General features: G+C 33.6%; 1 protein-coding gene across 1 annotated transcript in view; it reads left to right on the top strand.

The window, feature by feature from the left end:
• LOC130049767 (uncharacterized) overlaps positions 1–18,633 on the top strand; it is a 60,123-nt gene extending 41,490 nt beyond the window's left edge. The window contains exon 6 of the mRNA XM_056147758.1: positions 18,594–18,633. Coding sequence (XP_056003733.1) covers positions 18,594–18,633 — 40 coding nt within the window. The remainder of the gene's footprint in view (positions 1–18,593) is intronic.
• Positions 18,634–19,479: the final 846 nt, after the last annotated feature.

Below are 19,479 nucleotides of genomic sequence, written 5' to 3'. Positions count from 1 at the left end.
GAATAAATAGTAGTTTGTAGTAAACAGAATCAATAGTAGTCTATAGAAAACAGAACCAGATCGTAGTCTATAGTAAACAGAATCAACAGTAATATATAATGAACAGAATCAATAGTAGTCTATAATCCCGTGAGGATCCTGGTTAAAATAGGTCCTCATTATCCCTTGTTTGTCGTACAAGGCGAGTAAATGGGGCTGTCCTTCGCATGAGACCGCAAAGACCAGGGCCCCGTGTCACAGCAGGTGTGAGACAATAAAGATCCCTACCTACTCAAAGACCGTAAGCGCCCAGCATAGCAGTCTGTAATATACAGAATCAGTAGTAGTAGTTAACATTATCAATAGTCTATAGTAAACAGAACCAATAGTATTATATAGTAAACAGAATCAATAGTAGTATATAGAAAACAGAATCAATAGTAGTCAATAGTAAACAGAATCAATAGCAGTCTACAGTAAACAGAAACAATAGCAGTCTCTAGTAATCAGAATCAACAGTAGTCTATAGTAAACAGAATCAATAGTAGTCTATAGTAAACAGAATCAACAGTAGTCAATAGTAAACATAATCAATAGTAGTCTATAGTAAACAGAATCAATAGTTGTCTATAGTAAACAGAAACAAAAGTAGTCTACATTAAACAGAAACAATAGCAGTATATAGTAAACAGAATCAACAGTAGTGTATAGTAAACATAATCCATTGAGGAATACAGTAAATGTACTACACAATCCATTATACTATGTAGTTTCTGTTATAAAGGGTATTAATAAATATAAATCATAAATGGTCGTAAACAAGTTGAACTCTAGTATATATTAACCAATCCAAATGCTAGCGTATACAAAACAGAAACAATCCTATCATATGATCAACAAAATCAATCCGCATATACAATAAACATAATAAATCATAGTTAAAAATAAACAAAATGAATTCTGGTATCTAGTAAACAAAATCAGTCTACGAGTTTAGTAAACAAAACCATTCAAAACGGTAAACAAAATGAATCGTAGTGTGTATTTAATGAATCCATGTAACATCTGAAAGCAAACTAGATTTGTGGTTACACAAATCATTTTCAATTTTATATGATCAAGATATCAACATCCCGACAACCATCGTTTTCATGGCCGAGTATATGGCGATCCCATTTTAAGCTATGAGGTTTATACGAACAACATATTGTAGGTATGCTTTCAAGCAAATTCCTTTGTTTATTGTGTTGAATTTTACCTCAAAGTATCGTTTTGAGATTAAATTATGTTCATGATCTTCACCCTTTCATCTTAAAGATTAGATTAATCATACCGATATATGTTTATTGATACATGCTTTGATTTTTGGTCCGTATTTGCCACGGCTCCATTTATATTTTGATTGCGAACTTTTCGTTTCATTTGTACTGGTTTGTACTATTGCTACTTAACGGACAGCTTTGACCTAGATTGTTTAACAGTCGGATGTTTATTTCTGGCTGTGTACTACTTGGAATTCATTGACACATGCGACCTAGATTATTCTAAACCTCAAGAGTACGTTCTGTTGTAGAAAGATGGTTGTATCATTGTCTTTCAAGGTTGTACTACTATTATAAATACACTGGAACTCTGATGATAAAAAATTCCGATTAGGAAAGTCCTGGTTAAATACTTTAGGCATTTTTATAATCACTGTTCGTTATCTTCCCCTTTCTTTCAAAACTGGGAATTAGGATTTCGGACTTACTATTTCTGTGTGTGTAGATTCTGTTTGGCACGGATTTTAATATTAATTGTTTAATTACCGTAATATAGTATGTTGCTATTGTTACACTTTATTTCAATTATTATTTGTAAATGAATCCTATTAATTGTTTTATTGTCTATGTTAGTACATTCTGCTGCCATTTTATCAATGATAGGACTGATCCATAACAGTACTCAGTAAGGAACGAGTCTTATGAATTTTGTATGTTGTTGGTTTTATCGGCGGTTTTGAGTACTCTAAGATTATATTGAATTTCAGTCGTTGTCTATCATATCATCGGTAGTGTTCGTCATTGGTTATAACTTCCAATTTGTAATCAAGATACTGAATTTTCCAGACCCGATCGTCAATCATCCGCCATTAAGAAGTGAGAATCATGCATGTTAGTAAATGACTTTACTACGTATATTATATGTCGCAGTGAGATCTGGCGCATTAAAAAAATATCATTGCTTCGGTCCTGAGCGCTACGCTTTCAGATAAATATTGAAAAAAAAAATTATTATGTTCCGGAAAAAACGAAATGCAAGAAAAATACAGTATCATTCAGCAAAACTTTAGAAATTTAGAAATGGTGCTCAAAGTAAAAAAAGAAACTCCTAAAACCCATTAAAAATCTAGTTTGTATAGGTGTTGTGCGATTGATCAATGTTAAATATCTGAACTGTTTCATGATACATCTAGTTAAAGTTAGATTCTATTTCGGTGAATACTAAAGACCGAATAATGAGGGAACGGTGAACGAAATACAAAGGAAAACAGTATCTACATTGACGCACTGTTAATTTGAAAACGAGACGTTTATGATACCTGACAAATGATATACAGCTGATAAATTCGCCGCCTCAGCTAAAAATCACATACCAACAATTATAGATAAGTATACAAAGAATGAGGAGGAAACAACTTCGAAAATAATATTCACCACAACACAGTGTTGATGTTAGACTAGAATTGGTGAAATTATTAGTGTTTTTATACCACCGTGATAAAGACAATATCTGTGAAGATTTTAAATTGCTCTATGAAGTAGTTCCACCATTTGTCTCTAGAAAAAAACATATTTTATTGAATTATGTGATGATACCTTTCAGAATTATCATCAGCAAACTATTTTGAAAGTTCTTGCATAACAATATCGCAATGTTTTTAAGCTCATATTGTGCAGAAGTAACGTGTTAGTTATGATTCGCGGAACCCGTTGTCGATTTTTTTCTAAAACCGTTGATTGCATTTCTTTTGTTGCATCAGTGTTATATCAGAAACAACACTGACACTAAATGTACACATTTTATTGAGGTGGCTATATGACAATCAAATAATAGAAATACCACAGACAGCATTCTCCAGTCTCGTGAATTTAAAAAACCTGTAAGTGTATTTTATGTACTTTTGAAAAGGAAATAAAATCAATATAACAGGATGGTCATCTAAAAATAGATACGTGATACATCGATGTATATTGAAATTTACCAAATGATATATTTCATCGTCTATCAAATGCACACAAAAACAGAAAATCATGTCAATGTCAAATTGCAATTAAAGTCTATTAATTTTAACAACAATATCCACCACATTGACACTTACCAATCTTTTCACATGTAGTCATCCATGTTAGTTTCCCAGAAAAATTGTTTTAAATGTGTTTTAAAGAGAAATACGAGTCAGAAATATATATGATAGACTGTTTGTTCCCAGAGAATCTCACTATGTGCATAGTACATAGGGTATTGTAGAAACGATTGAGCCAGTAAGTGTGACTTAAAGAAATGAGGGTGTAAATACAATTGTTATGTTCGGTGTGGAATTGTAAATCTCTGCCATAAAGATATTAATAATGCTTTTCGCTTATAATATATTCAATACTATCAGTTTTCTTCAAAACAGATAATTAAAGGCAAAAAATAGTGATTTTCTGCAGTAGTGTTACACATAATTCCAACTGTAAATAATGCAAAAGTGAAGATCACAAATGTTATGAATCACACAAATTAAGAAAGATGAAAAGCTAATTTAAGAAAGGCGACGCTGACGCTTATATAATGAATACGAAATTGAGAGTAGGTAAACACAAAACCCTATTGATGATATGACACGTGAAATCAGGTGGCGGGGTTTGTAAGTATCTCATTTTGATAATCATGTACAGTGGATTCAACGCATATTATTCATGTAAATGAGCTACATCCACCATGTACGATTCGATCCCTCAATAAAACCCCACGATTGTACATTGACCTATCCATTCTGTTCAAACGGTTAAAGTTTTTGAAGAAAATAGGTCAAATTCGGAGGTTACTTGGTCAAATGCGTTGATACCACATCGAAGGGATAGGCATGCTGTATTTGAATATCAAATATTAAATCCTTATGCCCATGGTTCAAACGATATAGGCAATGTTAATGTTTTTGAAAAGAAGATCAAAATCCAGGGTCAACAGTTCCTGTAACAAAAAAATGTACTCTAATTACGCATCTATATTCATAACATCAAAGCTGCATTCCTTTTATTTAAAAAGATATAGCCCAGTTAAAAGGTTTCGAATAGTTGGTCAAAGTTCAAGGCAAAGGTTATTAGCTCAAATATCTACACCAACATTTATCTTCATGATACATTTATATGTGAAATATCAAAACCCTGTCCCTTGTTTCAAGAGATATAACCCTGGTTAACGTTATTGAAAAGCAGGTCAGTGTCCAAGGTCACAGGGTAAATAATCTTTTTACAAATATAATCGTATCTTCATGAGATATCTATATGTCAAATATCAAAACCCTATCCCCATTGTTTCAAAAGATCTAACCCAGGTTAAAATTTTAAGTATCCACAGTAGCGGTAAAGGTCAACAGGTCAAAAGTCTATATACCAAAACAAAGGTTTCTTAATGAGGCATCTCTTTATGAAATATTACCCCCACCCCCCTCTTCGTACAAAAGTGTTAGCCCAGGTTAAACTTAATTCTTTGGATATAACACCAACTCCAAGGCTGACATCATGCTCATGACAATTGCTCTCGGACAGTCGTCATAACGATCTTAAAATATCGTCCGTTACAACTGCTTTTGCTTTATCAAAATATTTCGTTAATGTAATGGATACGGCTGAATCTCGGTTTTCTGACAAACTGCCCGATTTCGTGGTACAGCCCTATCAGTTTTACCAGTCAGGGATGTGTGACACGCAAATAACGGTTCTTTATGTGAGGATGGTCTTGAAGATGAGTTTACAGATCAAGGTATCTAGCCGTCAGATAGGCACACTATTTTCGCTACCGTTTACGTGATCGTCATAAAGGACTGACGGCTGGTGTTATCGGTCGAAGGAAATGCTTACTTGTCCTAGGTTCCCGATTTCACCTCTGCTGCTGCCAGTGGTCTGTCTTTGTAGGGCCTCCATTTATATTTATATTGGTACAACTTTTTAGTTTTAAAAGTCATAGGAGACGATTTTCAAAATTAATTTGTTTTGCACGAAAATGTGTTCTTCAATTATTTAATATATGTAAATAAATTAGTCATAAAAAAATCGTAAGGTAACGGACGTTACCGATCGTCAAATGTTGCTGTGGTATGAAGTATCAAAATAGGATGATTACTTGTCGTCCTTGCTTGATAACGTCAAAAGAGACAAGTTTGACGCAATATATTGTATTTGCTGATATTAACAGCTGCAGATTTTAGCCATAGAAATGTTCAACGTGCTTACATTTAACTGTAATGTAGCAAGTCAGTTGTTTCAATGCACTTTTGTCCAAAGTAGTCAACGTCCAGATTGACTTGGGTGTGAAATCTACATCGTGAACACAGAACTCGAAGTTGTGTGATGTGCAATCATTTTCCGTGATTACAGGGTTGATGGTGATCAGTCTCGTTCATATCATATACACTCTACTTTAGCCAAAATAATGGGTATATACGCCTATGAGAAATTAAATCTTCGACCCGATGCAGTTCCAACCATTTTCAACAACAGACCAACTATAAGTACGGTGAAGACGAGAACATCCTGCAGAACGTTGACTGCATTGGCCTAATGACAGTAGTACATAGATTTATAACTTAGTATTTACATGTCTTAATTTGTCAATGAAATTGAACTATGAAATACTCACACCAAGCTCTTCTGATCAGAATGTTCTCTCTAAATATGTAAGTAAATTGAAGATTAATAGGCCTAGATCTAACGTTATGTGTTGAAAGTTGCAGTATCAGACCCCCCTTTCTGTTTATAAAAGGATGTCCAGAAAAAATATGGCGCGATATTGAAATTACAAGTTTATATATAAAGTGAAATAAAGTAATGTTTACGGCCATACAAGAGTGGGGGCGATCTTTTTAATGGCGCACGCATTTGTTATTTGGTTTCCTTACTAAAAAAAACAACATTTTGTAAAGTGATAACGAAGAATTATTCTTCATATAGGCCCTAATGTCGCAAATTTGATTGTAAAAGAATCTTTATTAGCCATTTATATTTATTGATTAGCATATTCACTTGTTAAACTGAAGTAGCTGCACACATTGCATTTAAAAATCTAATAGAAAGAAATTCAAAATACGGCGCTCATTATGTGTGCAAAGGAAAATCTGGTCTGTCTAAAAGATATATCCAAATCAGGGTGGGATTTAGGCACGCAGTCAAATTTCAACTTGACTCGCCCTTTTGAAAAAAACAAACAAACACACAATCCTGCGTGTCTGAATGTGGTTAGAAATATTGCAAGTAATAAATATCTACACTGGCGGAAAAAAAAGAAACTGTGCATTATTTAATATATCAAAAAATACTAAAAAAAAATTAACACTGAACCAATTTTTTTTTTGTAATACTGTTAGCAAATGTATTCATTAAAACATTTCATAGTCCATTAATGTTAACGTCGAATAACGTCAATTTCAGCACACTCGAAAGGCACTGGTATTCGAACTTGAATTAACAAAGTTAATATCGCATGTGACCACCATTTGCATTCACGCATGCTTGGCATTGATGCCACTAAAGTGTTCAGAAATGCTTGAGGGGTGTTGTTCTAGATGTTTGTTAAAGCCCGGCCTAAATCAGCCAATGCCACTGGCTGATTTGGTAAACGGCGTAGACGTCGTTCCATTTCATCCCAGATGTGTTGGATCGGCGATAAATCGGGGAAAACAGCTGACCAAGGCAACACATCGACATTCTGTTGAATAGAATAGTCCCTGACTACACGTGTAACATTTGACCTTGGGTTGTCTTGCTGCAGAGTGTTGTGATCTTGCTGTCTCTGTATGAAGGGTATCACATGACACCAAATGATTTCGTTTCGATAGGTACGCCGGTGAGATTTCTATCGACAATTTGTAGAGGGGTCCTTCCACGTGCTGCTATTCCACCCCACACCATAACTCTACCTCCACCGAATTGTCGACGTTACACAACACAAGCGTCCTCATACCGCTCTCCAACGCGACGATACACTCTACAAATTAATCTGGATTCATCAGTGAAAAAGATATTGGCCACGTCCTGTATTCTGAATCGCAGATGTCGTCTGCACCACGCTAGTCTAGCGATACGATGTCATTGGAGCAGTATTGGGCGCACCGCTGGACGTATTTGTCTGATGTTGTGCCCGCGCAGACGATTACGCACAGTTCCTGGACTGATTGGTCGAAGTCATGTAATGCTACGAGCAGTCAAACTTGCTGTCTGGAAACGATTTATCAGGTGCACAAGTCTAATGTGGCTGTCCTGTCGACACGACGTCACTCGAGAACGCCCAGAACGTGGTCGATCCCGAGTGTTACAAGATTGTTGGAAACGTCTCCATAATGACTGGATGGTTTTCTGATGAACTCCAAAGTGTCTTGCTGCGATAGTTTGTGCCATTCCTGTTTGAAGCATTCCAACAGCACGATTACGTTGGTTTTCGCTGATTCGTGGCATGAAAGAAGGGTAAATTTTGTCAAAATTAAAGTGCTTTCCTTAACGAATAAGGTGCAAACAAACCTTTTACACTTCTTACTCCAAACAGTCTTGGCCAGTAAAACTAGTGCGTACGAACACTTCAATAAACATCTGTTCATTAACCATAGAAAAGTCCGTGCATCTGAGATGGCTTCAATCCGATATTTTAAAAAAAAACATCACCTTTATCGATTGTTTAGATTTTATAAATATAAACAATAAATATAGAACAAATATACTAAATTTTATAATGCACAGTTTCTTTTTTTCCGCTAGTATATACTTCTCTTATTATCATCAGATAATATTATCTGAAAATTATCATCCAATACATTTATCATTATTTCAACCGATTCGGAATAAGTAAGATCTTGATCGATCTCCGATATTGTTCGTCCTCCGATGAAAAATCGTCAATGTGGCTTGCATTTGCAATAATTATGAGTTCAAAGTAATATCCTTGCATAACAAACGCCTCTAGTTGCAAATTAATCATATATGGCCTTGCTTTTGTTTTGATTCGCAAATCTGATTGTGGTCTCTTATGAAATCCCCAAATCTGGGAATCTGGAACGATAATTGGGTAACGCTTTTCTAATCAAAGTACCTTAGCACTTCAATTTCTTAGCGTTAATATCGTTATTAATATACAAAAAGCATTTTTATGAGGAGTCTAATGAGCAAAGCTGATAATTATGGAGAAAAAAGGCATTGTTAAAAAAACGTCTCCTATGACCTTTAATGAGGAAGGAACGGGACATGATTCGGGCTTATGGAATTGTTCGTGTCGTTGGTCAGGTCGGTGGTTTTTTTTTAAATTCTAATAATATCGACAATTCTAAAATATTTTTCTATCATGTCAACGATAATGGTAGCTCATTGATTATAACGTTGTAACCAAGACATTTGGGCTCAAGACCTGTTTGTCACCCGCTCGCCATGAAGAAGTGAGAGTGTTGCGTTTTAGTTAATAACATTAAACGGATATCCGATGTCGCGGTGGATTCTGACACGCTAAATAGCAACACTTGCTACGGCTTGGGCGCTAAGATTTGACTTAAAATCACATTCAAATAACCATAGATCAATTTATGTAGCATGACAATAAATAATAAGGAGGAAATAACTTCAGAAACCAGGTTCACCATACCGCAGTGTTGATGCTAGACTAGAACCGTACACATTATCAATGTCTTTTATACCAAAATAAGAAAGAAAATATTTGTGAAGATTGTCATTAGCTATATTAAATGATTACATCATGTCTCACTTATTTCTAGACAAACGCACAGTTTTATTGAATCATGTGGCGATATTTCTCTGAATTAGAATCACTCGTCAATCTTGAAAGTACCAACAGAGCAATGATACCATGCTTTTTAAGCTCATGTTGTGAAGAAGTAAAGTAGTGGTTATAAATCATGATACTGGTTCTCAAAAACAGTTTTTGAAATTACTATATCAGAGACAGCACTGACTTTAACTATATACATCCCATTTACATTCAGTGCGCTGCATAACAATCAAATAAAAGATATACTATAGACAGCATTTTCCAGGGTCGTGAATTTACAAATTTTATAAGTGTATTTTCTTGTAAACTTGAAAACGGAACAAAATCAACACAACAGTATGATCTTCTAAAAATGAATACGTAACACCACGATACATATTGAGACTTAGCAAATTATGCCTCTATTACATGCATGCAAGATTAAATTATCAAGTCACTGTGAATTTGCTGTTACATTCTATCAATTTTAACACAGATATCCACCACATCGACACCTATCAATCTTTAGACATGTTGAAATCTATGTTAGTTTCCCCAGAACCTTGTTTGCAATGGATTTTAAAGAGAAATGCGAGTCAGAAATATACCACTGACTAGCAACTGTATTCTTTAAAACAATCTAAAGATTTTCTTGGTACAAAGGGTACTATAGAATCGATTTAGTTACTTAGTGTGACTTGAAGTTTTGAGTGTGTGAATACAATTGTTTTTGGTCTCTGGAACTGTACATCTCTACGATAACAATATTGATGATACTTTTTGCTTATACTATATTCTATAAAATTTGTCTTATTTAATTTTAAATCAAACAGAATCGATATTAGTCTATAGAAAACAGAATCAATAGCAGTCTCTGGTAAAGCCAAAGACAACTCATAGTATTCTATAATGAAAACAATCAATGGTAGTATATAGTAAACATAATCAATAGTGGTCTAAAATAAACAAAATCTGTAGTAGTCCATAGTAAACAGAATCAAAAGTAATGTGAAAGGTGAAGATAACGAACAGTGATCAATCTCATAACTCCCACAAGCAACACAAAATAGATAGTTGGGCAAACACGGACCCCTGGACACACCAGAGGTGGGATTAGGTGTCTAGTAGGAGTAAACATCCCTGTCGACAGGTCACACCCGCTATGAACCCTATATCCTAATCAGGTAAAAGGAGTCACCCGTATTCAAAACCAGTGTGACAGGAACGGCCTAATAATAGGTATGGACTATGTCAGACAGGATTTTACCAAATGATAGGTTGTATTGACGAACTAGATCGTTGTAACGACCATAGAATTTGCGATATGCTGACTTCAATCGAGACTGTTAAACCCTTTACCATCAACTTGTTTGTCAGTAGCTTACATCGATTTAAAAACTGACCACACGAAGAACAAGCTCTTGCGTATCGAATCAGTTGGGAGATATAAACAACATATGCAAGTGATAATGGAATATAGCTACATAAACATGGGAAATTGACGGTGGATAATACATATACAGTAGCATTGCATCCTACTTGACATGCAGTTCCTAGAGTTCTGATACACAATACGTCATCTAAACGAACTGAAGTGTAGTGCGATTGACATTTTTAAGAAGTTTACTTTGTCAGTATTATCCCCTGTACTGGCATTTTTCGTTTAAATCCTCAACTAAATAGACAAATAATAATATTATTATTATTATTAATATAAGTATAGGAGTTTCAACCGTCTCAATTGAAGCAAAGGATTTTGCAAATTCTATGGTCGTTTTAACGATATAGTTTGCCAATACAACATATCATTAGGTCAGATGCTGTCATGAATTCCACTTTTACTAATTATGCGTATACTCCAACTGTTTTTTAAAAGATGAAGTTCTTCAAAACCATGCTTCGGTTTTACACATATTTAATATCCCAGTCACAATGTCGGATGAATAGGAGGTATCGTACCTATACTGACTTCCTAAACGTCAGGAAAAAAACACTTTACAAACTAATATCTATTCCTGGGTCCAGTTAAGTGTTTTATCAAGTCCCTGTCTTTGCTAAAAAGAGCTGTGAAGGAAAAACTTCAAACGTACTCTGCAATTACATATGCCAATAGTGGTGAAATAAAATGTGGATTAAAAAATCGAAAGAACTTGAAATCAACCCTCGAGTTTAGTAAACAAAATAAATCCTGGTTTATAATTCATGAAATGATGTAACATTTGAAAGCAAACTAAATATGTTGTTAGACACGTCAAATTCCATTTTCACTTTCTTAGCAGCCAGACAATCATCGTTACAATGTCCGAATACATGGCGATCCCGCTTTAAGCTTTAGATTTTATACGAACAATTCATTGTAGGTGTGCACTTAAGGAAATATTCTTGTTTATTTTTCTAATTTCAGCTCAAAGTATCGTTTTGAGATTGAATACTGCTCGCTATCTTCCCCTTTTCATAATATAGATCGGTTATACCTGTAAATGTTAATTGGTGCATATTTGGATATTTAAAAAACCATAGTTACTTGTATTGCATTAACGAAGTATCTCGTTAATTTAATGGATATAGACAGAATTATGTTTTCTGACAAACTGCCTGATTTCGTGGCACAGACATACCAGTTTGAATCAGTCAGGGATGGGTGACAAGCAATTAACGTTTCTTCACAGGATGATGGTCTTGAATAGGAGCTTACGGATCAAGATCACTTGCCATCAGATACGCACACATATTTTCACTACGGATTACACTGTTTACTTGTTCGAGGTATAGGGCCCATGACGGTTGTGATCGGGGTACATGGGACGTTTACTCCTCATTGTCACCCGATTGCACCTCTAGTGCGGCAAGTGATCTGTATGTGCTATGGCTCCATTTATATTTTTATTGATAAAACTTTTTCATTTGTACTGTTGTGTACTACTTGCACTCAACTGACACCAATGATCTAGATTGTTCTAGAGTTGGATGTTTATTTCTTGCTGTGTACTACTTGCACTTCATTGACACCAGTGACTTAGATTGTTCTAGATGCAAGGTGAAGATAACGAACAGTGATCAATCTCATAACTCCTATAAGCAATACAAAATAGATAGTTGGGCAAAAAAGGGGCGGGGGGGTAGTAATATTCATACTTCAGGTGCCTGTGGTTTATAGTACACATGGTACTGTAGAAACGATTGAGCCAGGAAGTGTGACTTAGAGTTTTGAGAGTGTGATTACAATCCTGTTCGCTCGGTGAGGAGTTGTACATCTCTACGATAGAGATATTCATAAAGCTTTTCGCATCCAATATATTCGATATCATCTGTTTTATTCAATTTTAGTCGAGTTCCCTTTCCGTAAAAGCAGATATTTGAATGCAAAAAATACTGATTTTTTTTACAATGGTGTTACACTTAATTTCAACTGTAAATCGTGCAAAAGTGAAGATAACAAATGTGATCAATATAAAACTTATACGGTACCAATTTTGATGCACCAGATGCGCATTTCGACAAATAATGTCTCTTCAGTTATGCTGAACCGAAATGTTTGAAATCCGAAGTAACAATGAAGTTTTAGAGCTATTATAGGCAAAAACAGTGTGCCAAAAAGTGGAGTCAAATTCGTCTCAGGATAAGAGCTATGCGTGAGGGAGATAATCCTTAATTTTGAAATGAATTTCTAAATTTTATAACAGCAATTAAATATACATCCGTATTTTCAAGCTAGTAACGAAGTACTTAGCTACTGGGCTGTAGAGACCCTCGGGGACGAGCAGTCCACCAGCAGGGGCCTCGACCCAGTGGTAATAATGTAGAACTTATTCGGTACCAATTTTGATGCATCAGATGCGCATTTTGACAAATAATGTCTCTTCAGTGATGCTGAATCCGAAATAGCAATGACATTTTAGAGCTATTATATAATGAATACACAAATTAAGAGTAGGGAAGCACAAAACTTTTTTGACCTCCATGAACCATATACAGTGCAGCCATCATAGTTTATCATAGGAGGATGGCCTTGAAGAGAGGTTTAGAAATCAAGATTTCTGGTAATCAGATAGGCACACATATGTTCACTACGTATTACTCCGTTTACTTAATTAAAATATAGGGTCCACATCGGTTGTGATTGGGGGACAGATGACATTTACCCCTCCTAGGCAACTGATTTCACCTTTGTTGTGGCCAGTGCCCCGTTTTTAGACAGGGACTGTTTTGTCCTCATACTCACCCGATTCCACATCTTGCGCGTCAAGTGGTCAATATTTGTTAGGTCTCCATTGATAGTTTTGTTGCTAAACTTTTTTTTTCATTTGTACTGTTTGTACTACTTGTGCGCAACTGAAACCTTTGACCTAGATTGTTATAGAGTTGGATGCTTATTTATTGCTGTGTACTACTGACACTCAACTGACACCTTTCACCTAGATTGTTCTAGATCTCAGGTGCACTTCTTTAGTAGAAAGATGAAGATGGTTGCATCATAATTTTCTTTCAATATTGTACTAGAAAATTCATTCTTATTTTATATACACTAGAATTCTAATGATAAAAAGCTTTAATTAGAAAAGGTCTGGTTAGACACTTTAGGTATTTTTGAATTACTTTCATATCTAGGAACTAGAATTTTGAAATTACCAGTTTTGTGTGTGTGCATTCTGTTTGGGACGGCTTTTGATATTGATTGTTTAATTACCCTAAGAGAGTATTTTGCTATTGTTACACTTTCTTTCAATTATTATTTGTAAATAAATTACCTATATTGGATTCCTAAACTACATAAAATCTCTACAAACAAAGATACATCGCTGGATCCAGAAAAACTACATATGCAAGATGTGGTGCAAATGAAATGTGGATTAAAAAAAAACCCTGAAGAACTTTTAGTAAACTTGAAATCAGAAAATATTTTACACCACCATTCCTAACGATAAATTAAAAAAACTAGACTTTTTGACATATAGACAGTTCTTTCATCAACAACAACAAAAAAAAAACGCAAATATTTCTATCTAGTGATCAGTCATCTAAAAACTTACTTTGTTAAACACCACTCTGACTCCACGCACAAGTACTCTCAACTTGAAATAAAAAGCATGCTGGAGTTCAATTTTAGTCCATAGTAAACAGCATCAATAGTAGTCTATGACAAACAGAATTTATAGTAGTTCAGAGTTGATAAAATAAATCGTAGTTTATAGTAAGGAGAATCAATGAAAGGTGAAGATAAGGCCTTTTTTTTTATTGAGTTGGTTATTATCCGCCGCACTGGTTTTTTGGGATGTTGGAAAAAAAAAAATGGTTTGTCACTCTTTTTTATATTTCCGACGCTGTAATTTTTCCTTTTCACAAAAAAACCCCCAAACAAACAAAAAAAAAAAGAAAGAAAGAAAAGAAAATAGATTCTGTTGGACTGGATATTTGGACAGACGCCTCCGTCGATCGTTGAAATCTCGGGACAGTCCATAATATCCATGTGTCATGTGTGGAATATCAGTCAACTTCAGCCGGTCCTAACAATTATTCTGCACCTTAGTAACACTGTTTTTGCTTCCAATAAGTTATATGTTTATGAATCTAACTTCTAATTAGCATTAGTTATGCATTGCATACCATTTAGATATGTAAATCCCAAAATAAAAACAAACACTTGTTTTCAGAGGGCATCCATGACGTACGTTGGGTTGCACTAATCACCAAAACAAGTATAACCCTGCCTGACCTTACCATGCATACATTTTGCTGAGGATACACTTTTAAATTCTTATTAATGAATTTTAAAGAAATATTCTTCATAATTAATATGTGTAATTCTTCATATATTGAAGGAGGTTGAAAACATATTTAACATTATTGAATTCATTCATTGTATAGAATTTGTTCACTACCAACAATAAATTGATCTCACTTATATAAAATTCAGAATTTTTTAATAAATGTTTATAGGTTTCATGAATTTTATTTATAACTTTACTTGACTTCATAAATAAGACTTTAAAAAGTAAATTTTTAAACAAAATATAAGCTTGGTAAGGTCAGTTAGAATTTTAGTACTTCAGGTGATTAGTGCGTCCCTATATACGCCATGGTTGCCATCTTTTGAATGGAAAAACGATGTGGTTCTTTTATTTTGGGATTTACATAAATAAACGGTAAACAATGGACATTTGATAATGATAGGAAGTTAATTTAATAAACAAATATCATTTTTGAAGGAAACAGCATTATTGCCATATTGCACAATAGTCGCTATATACCACCGTCTTAAGCTGTTAAGTTGACAGTGAAGAGAATATTAAAGTTGATGATAAGACATTGACCTCAAATCAAGTTCATTTTTATTACTTAACATTTTGTCATTTGAACTTTTTTTTTACCTCCTCCCAACGGATTTGAAAATTTTGAAATCCTAAACCAATTTTTTTAAAACAAATGGCCTAACAAACAGTGATCAATCTCATAACAATGGTAGTCTAGAGTACACATAATCAATAGTGGTCTGTGGTAATCAGACGTAATTGTAGGTTATAAACCCAAGCAATAGTGGTGTTTAGTAAACAGAATCTATAATACATTGATAGTATATAGTATATTGAATCAATAATAGTATAAAGTAAACAGAATCTATAATACATTGATAGTATATAGTATATTGAATCAATAGTAGTATAAAGTAAACAGAATCTATAATACATTGATAGTATATAGTATATTGAATCAATAGTAGTATAAAGTAAACAGAATCTATAATACATTGATAGTATATAGTATATTGAATCAATAGTAGTATAAAGTAAACAGAATCTATAATACATTGATAGTATATAGTATATTGAATCAATAGTAGTATAAAGTAAACAGAATCTATAATACATTGATAGTATATAGTATATTGAATCAATAGTAGTATAAAGTAAACAGAATCTATAATACATTGATAGTATATAGTATATTGAATCAATAGTAGTATAAAGTAAACATAATCTATAATACATTGATAGTATATAGTATATTGAATCAATAGTAGTATAAAGTAAACAGAATCTATAATACATTGATAGTATATAGTATATTGAATCAATAGTAGTATATAGTAAACAGAATCTATAATACATTGATAGTATATAGTATATTGAATCAATAGTAGTATAAAGTAAACAGAATCAAGTGTTGTATAAAGCAAATATAATCAATAGCAGTCTATAGTAAACAAAATAAATTGTAGTCTGCAGTAAACAAAATCATTTGTAGTGTATAGTAAACAGAATCAATAATAGTAAATAGTAGACCTAATCAAAAGTAGCCTACAGTAAACAGAATTAATAGCAGTATATAGTAAACAAAATCAATTGTAGTCTGCAGTAAACAAAATCATTTATAGTGTATAGTAAACAGAATCAATAATAGTAAATAGTAGACCTAATCAAAAGTAGCCTATAGTAAACAGAATCAATAGCAGTCTATAGTGAATAGAATCAAAAGTAGTGTATAGTAAACAGAACAAATAGTAATCTATGTTAAACAGAATCAAATGGGTCTATGGGAAACAAAATCAATAGTAGTTCATAGTAAGCATAATCAATAGTAGTCTATAGTAAACAGAACAAATAGTAATCTATATTAACCCTTTGCCTATTACGCCGCCTATGACGTAACAGTAGCATTTGCTTTCGCAGCTGAATGATGACGTTACCCTTTTCTCCACAGCGCTTTGGGGTCGATTTGTGAAAATTCGGAATTTTTAACATATTTCTTCACTACGTTTTCCATTGTTATATATTCTGTTAGTTTATCGTTGATAGTTCTGATAAAAGATGATACTGTAAGACTGTCGAATCGGGAGTGGAAGCATGATTACGATAAATATAGGGCAAAATATTTTCTTGTGAAAATATTTATAATACAAAATTTGCCTTTTTTAAAAATTAATTATTCTACATGTATGTTTGTATAACAAAAGAAATGCCACAAATGAATACTTCTTTATCTACTAGTATTTTTCAAAATTATATCAAAAGATCTGTATTTCCAACGTTGTTTTTTCCTTCGATATGTTCTATATATTATTTGTTTTAATTAAAACATTCTTATCATAAAAAATCATAAAATTTCATCTTGATTTCAAAGAAAAAACGTAATCAATTTAGTTTTGGACAAGGTTTAACATATTCATTTATACTGACGACTGATTCAAACTTTACTTAATAAAAATAAACGAATATATTACATCATGTTTTGTAAATAAGAATTCGCCTATGTAGTTGAAAATATTTTGACGCATGCATAAATTCTCTTCAATGTTCAAAACAAGATGTGGAAAAAAAACAACAAAGCACCGCTTTACATTACACTGTCCGCATCCGTATGCCGTGTCCTACTTTGGGGTGTGTGTACTTTAGAACAGAAATTTCAAAAATGCACTGTATACACCTTGCAATTGTCTTTTGCGGTGTCCTGTATGTTCCGATTACGAGCTATGTCAGTGCGAGGCCTAGATATGCTTCCTCTTACAGGCACGTAGCATCGTCTTTTCAACAACATCGAAATGGAGGGGGGGGGGGGGCGAACCTGTCTTGTCTAAAATTATTGGCAAGGAAATAAAAATAGGGGAGGTTGTCCAAACTTCAAGTCCTAAATCGTGGAAGGGGAGGAGTGTTCATCAACTAAAACTGCCTCAATCTCCGTCCGACTGCGATTAATTAGATAGTGTGTGTATGTCAAACATGTTAATGTCTTGAAAAAATGATTGGTCTGAAAAGAAATCAGAACGCATCGTAACTTATCACAGCATTTGTAATTCTATTAAAATGAATTTAAAACTACATTTATTTTCTTTCTATTCTAAAAATTGGATGAAACGGCCCATATCAAGCAGTCATAGTGTGATAAAAGAAAATATAAAATTTATGATATAATAATTATTTGATAAATACTTACATGTGCACATTGTTCTTAACAACTGATCCAATGAAACACTGAATATTATAAGCAAGTATATTGTGTTTCTACATTTAACATACATATCAACTAGCTAATGTACCCACTTTTAGAATTGGTTAAAAGTAATGATTACATAAATCTAAACTAAAACCCAGTCTTTAGATATTTGACTCTCGTGTTTATTTTGTCACCATTCATTTTGCAAATCATTTTATGCGCTGAAAAATGCGCATTTTACTGGTAATTGTATCTTAATTAAATGGTAGAAGATTTACATATGTGCATTTGCCTTGTTACAGTGTATCTATGTATGATTTCGCAACATTTCCCGTGTACCAGTGCACCGAGATTTGATAAATATATTATTCCTCGGTTCGCTAGTAAAAACGGGAAAATGATGTATTCACGTTATACATGTAGTAGCGTGTTTTGATGAAGTTGTTTTGTTCCATTATAATATTGACCAATAGGGGGTAGTATACTGTCGCGAGGAGTAAGCGGGTTTTGTTAGGCTGGTCACTTTCTAGCCGGCGTTCATGCAGATAGGACAAATGTTGCTATTTTCAGTTTTTATCTAGCATTTTATATCTTTGTAAAGTGTGAGGTCCGTCACACTCTCCCTGTATCATGGAGCAAAGACATCGGATACAGGCTTCCTAGAATGTTTCATGATTTTATCGTTTTAATTCTAGGTTTTTCCTGGCCGACTCTGATGTTCACAAAGGGGATTGATGTACTATTAAATGCAATTGTACTAGTATATTTTTAGGAACGGTATTGTGTATTTTCACTCACAATTGTGTATAAGTCTGAATGATAAGCGCCCGTCCTCCAGCGTACACGGCTGGCTGTATGCTATGTACTTTGGTGTTGAGTTATGTTAAATGCATGTAGTAAAGTTAATACTTACACGAGCTTTATTACCAATAGATACACTACATGTGGCCAGATTGGCAAATATATTTTATTGGGACTAAAATTGATGGACTAGTGTCTTTTCCTTAAACATATATTTCTTTTTTATTGAATCTTCATTTTTTTTAAAACAAATATAATAATAATTGCATAGATCTTAACACAAACTCGACCAATCTTCAATAAAATTTGATAATTATAAGCAAATCCAAGCCTTCGTTTGAAACTAATTCTCGTGTTTTTATAGCAAATTCCTGTTGCATAGATCGTTTTATTCTTTGGAAGATGTTCTGACAATGGTAAACGTAATCTTTAAAAAAATTAATTCATCTCGTTACATTTAATTTTCATTTTATACATACAATTAAAACGTCGAGAGCTTTTGTTTTGCAAGCAGTGTTGTTTTATGGTTACGTAATACTCTGTGTCTTCACGCGTGTTCAATCCGAGTTTTGAAATGCACGGGTTTTACGACGAATTGTCAGTCCATGGTTGATCTGCTAATTCTACCTGAAACTTGGCCAAATTGAAGGCGCACCACTAACACCCCCCCCCCCTATATTAAAAATTGTTTCTTATTCTGTCATTCATCTTTCATTTATTGTAAAGTAAAAAATTTTAAAAATGAAATAAAAATTGCATAGATCCAAGCCTACGATAAAT

This window comes from Ostrea edulis, chromosome 8 (assembly GCF_947568905.1).
Source record: "Ostrea edulis chromosome 8, xbOstEdul1.1, whole genome shotgun sequence".
NCBI lineage: Eukaryota > Metazoa > Mollusca > Bivalvia > Ostreida > Ostreidae > Ostrea > Ostrea edulis.
This window is presented reverse-complemented; position numbering and strand designations above follow the sequence as displayed.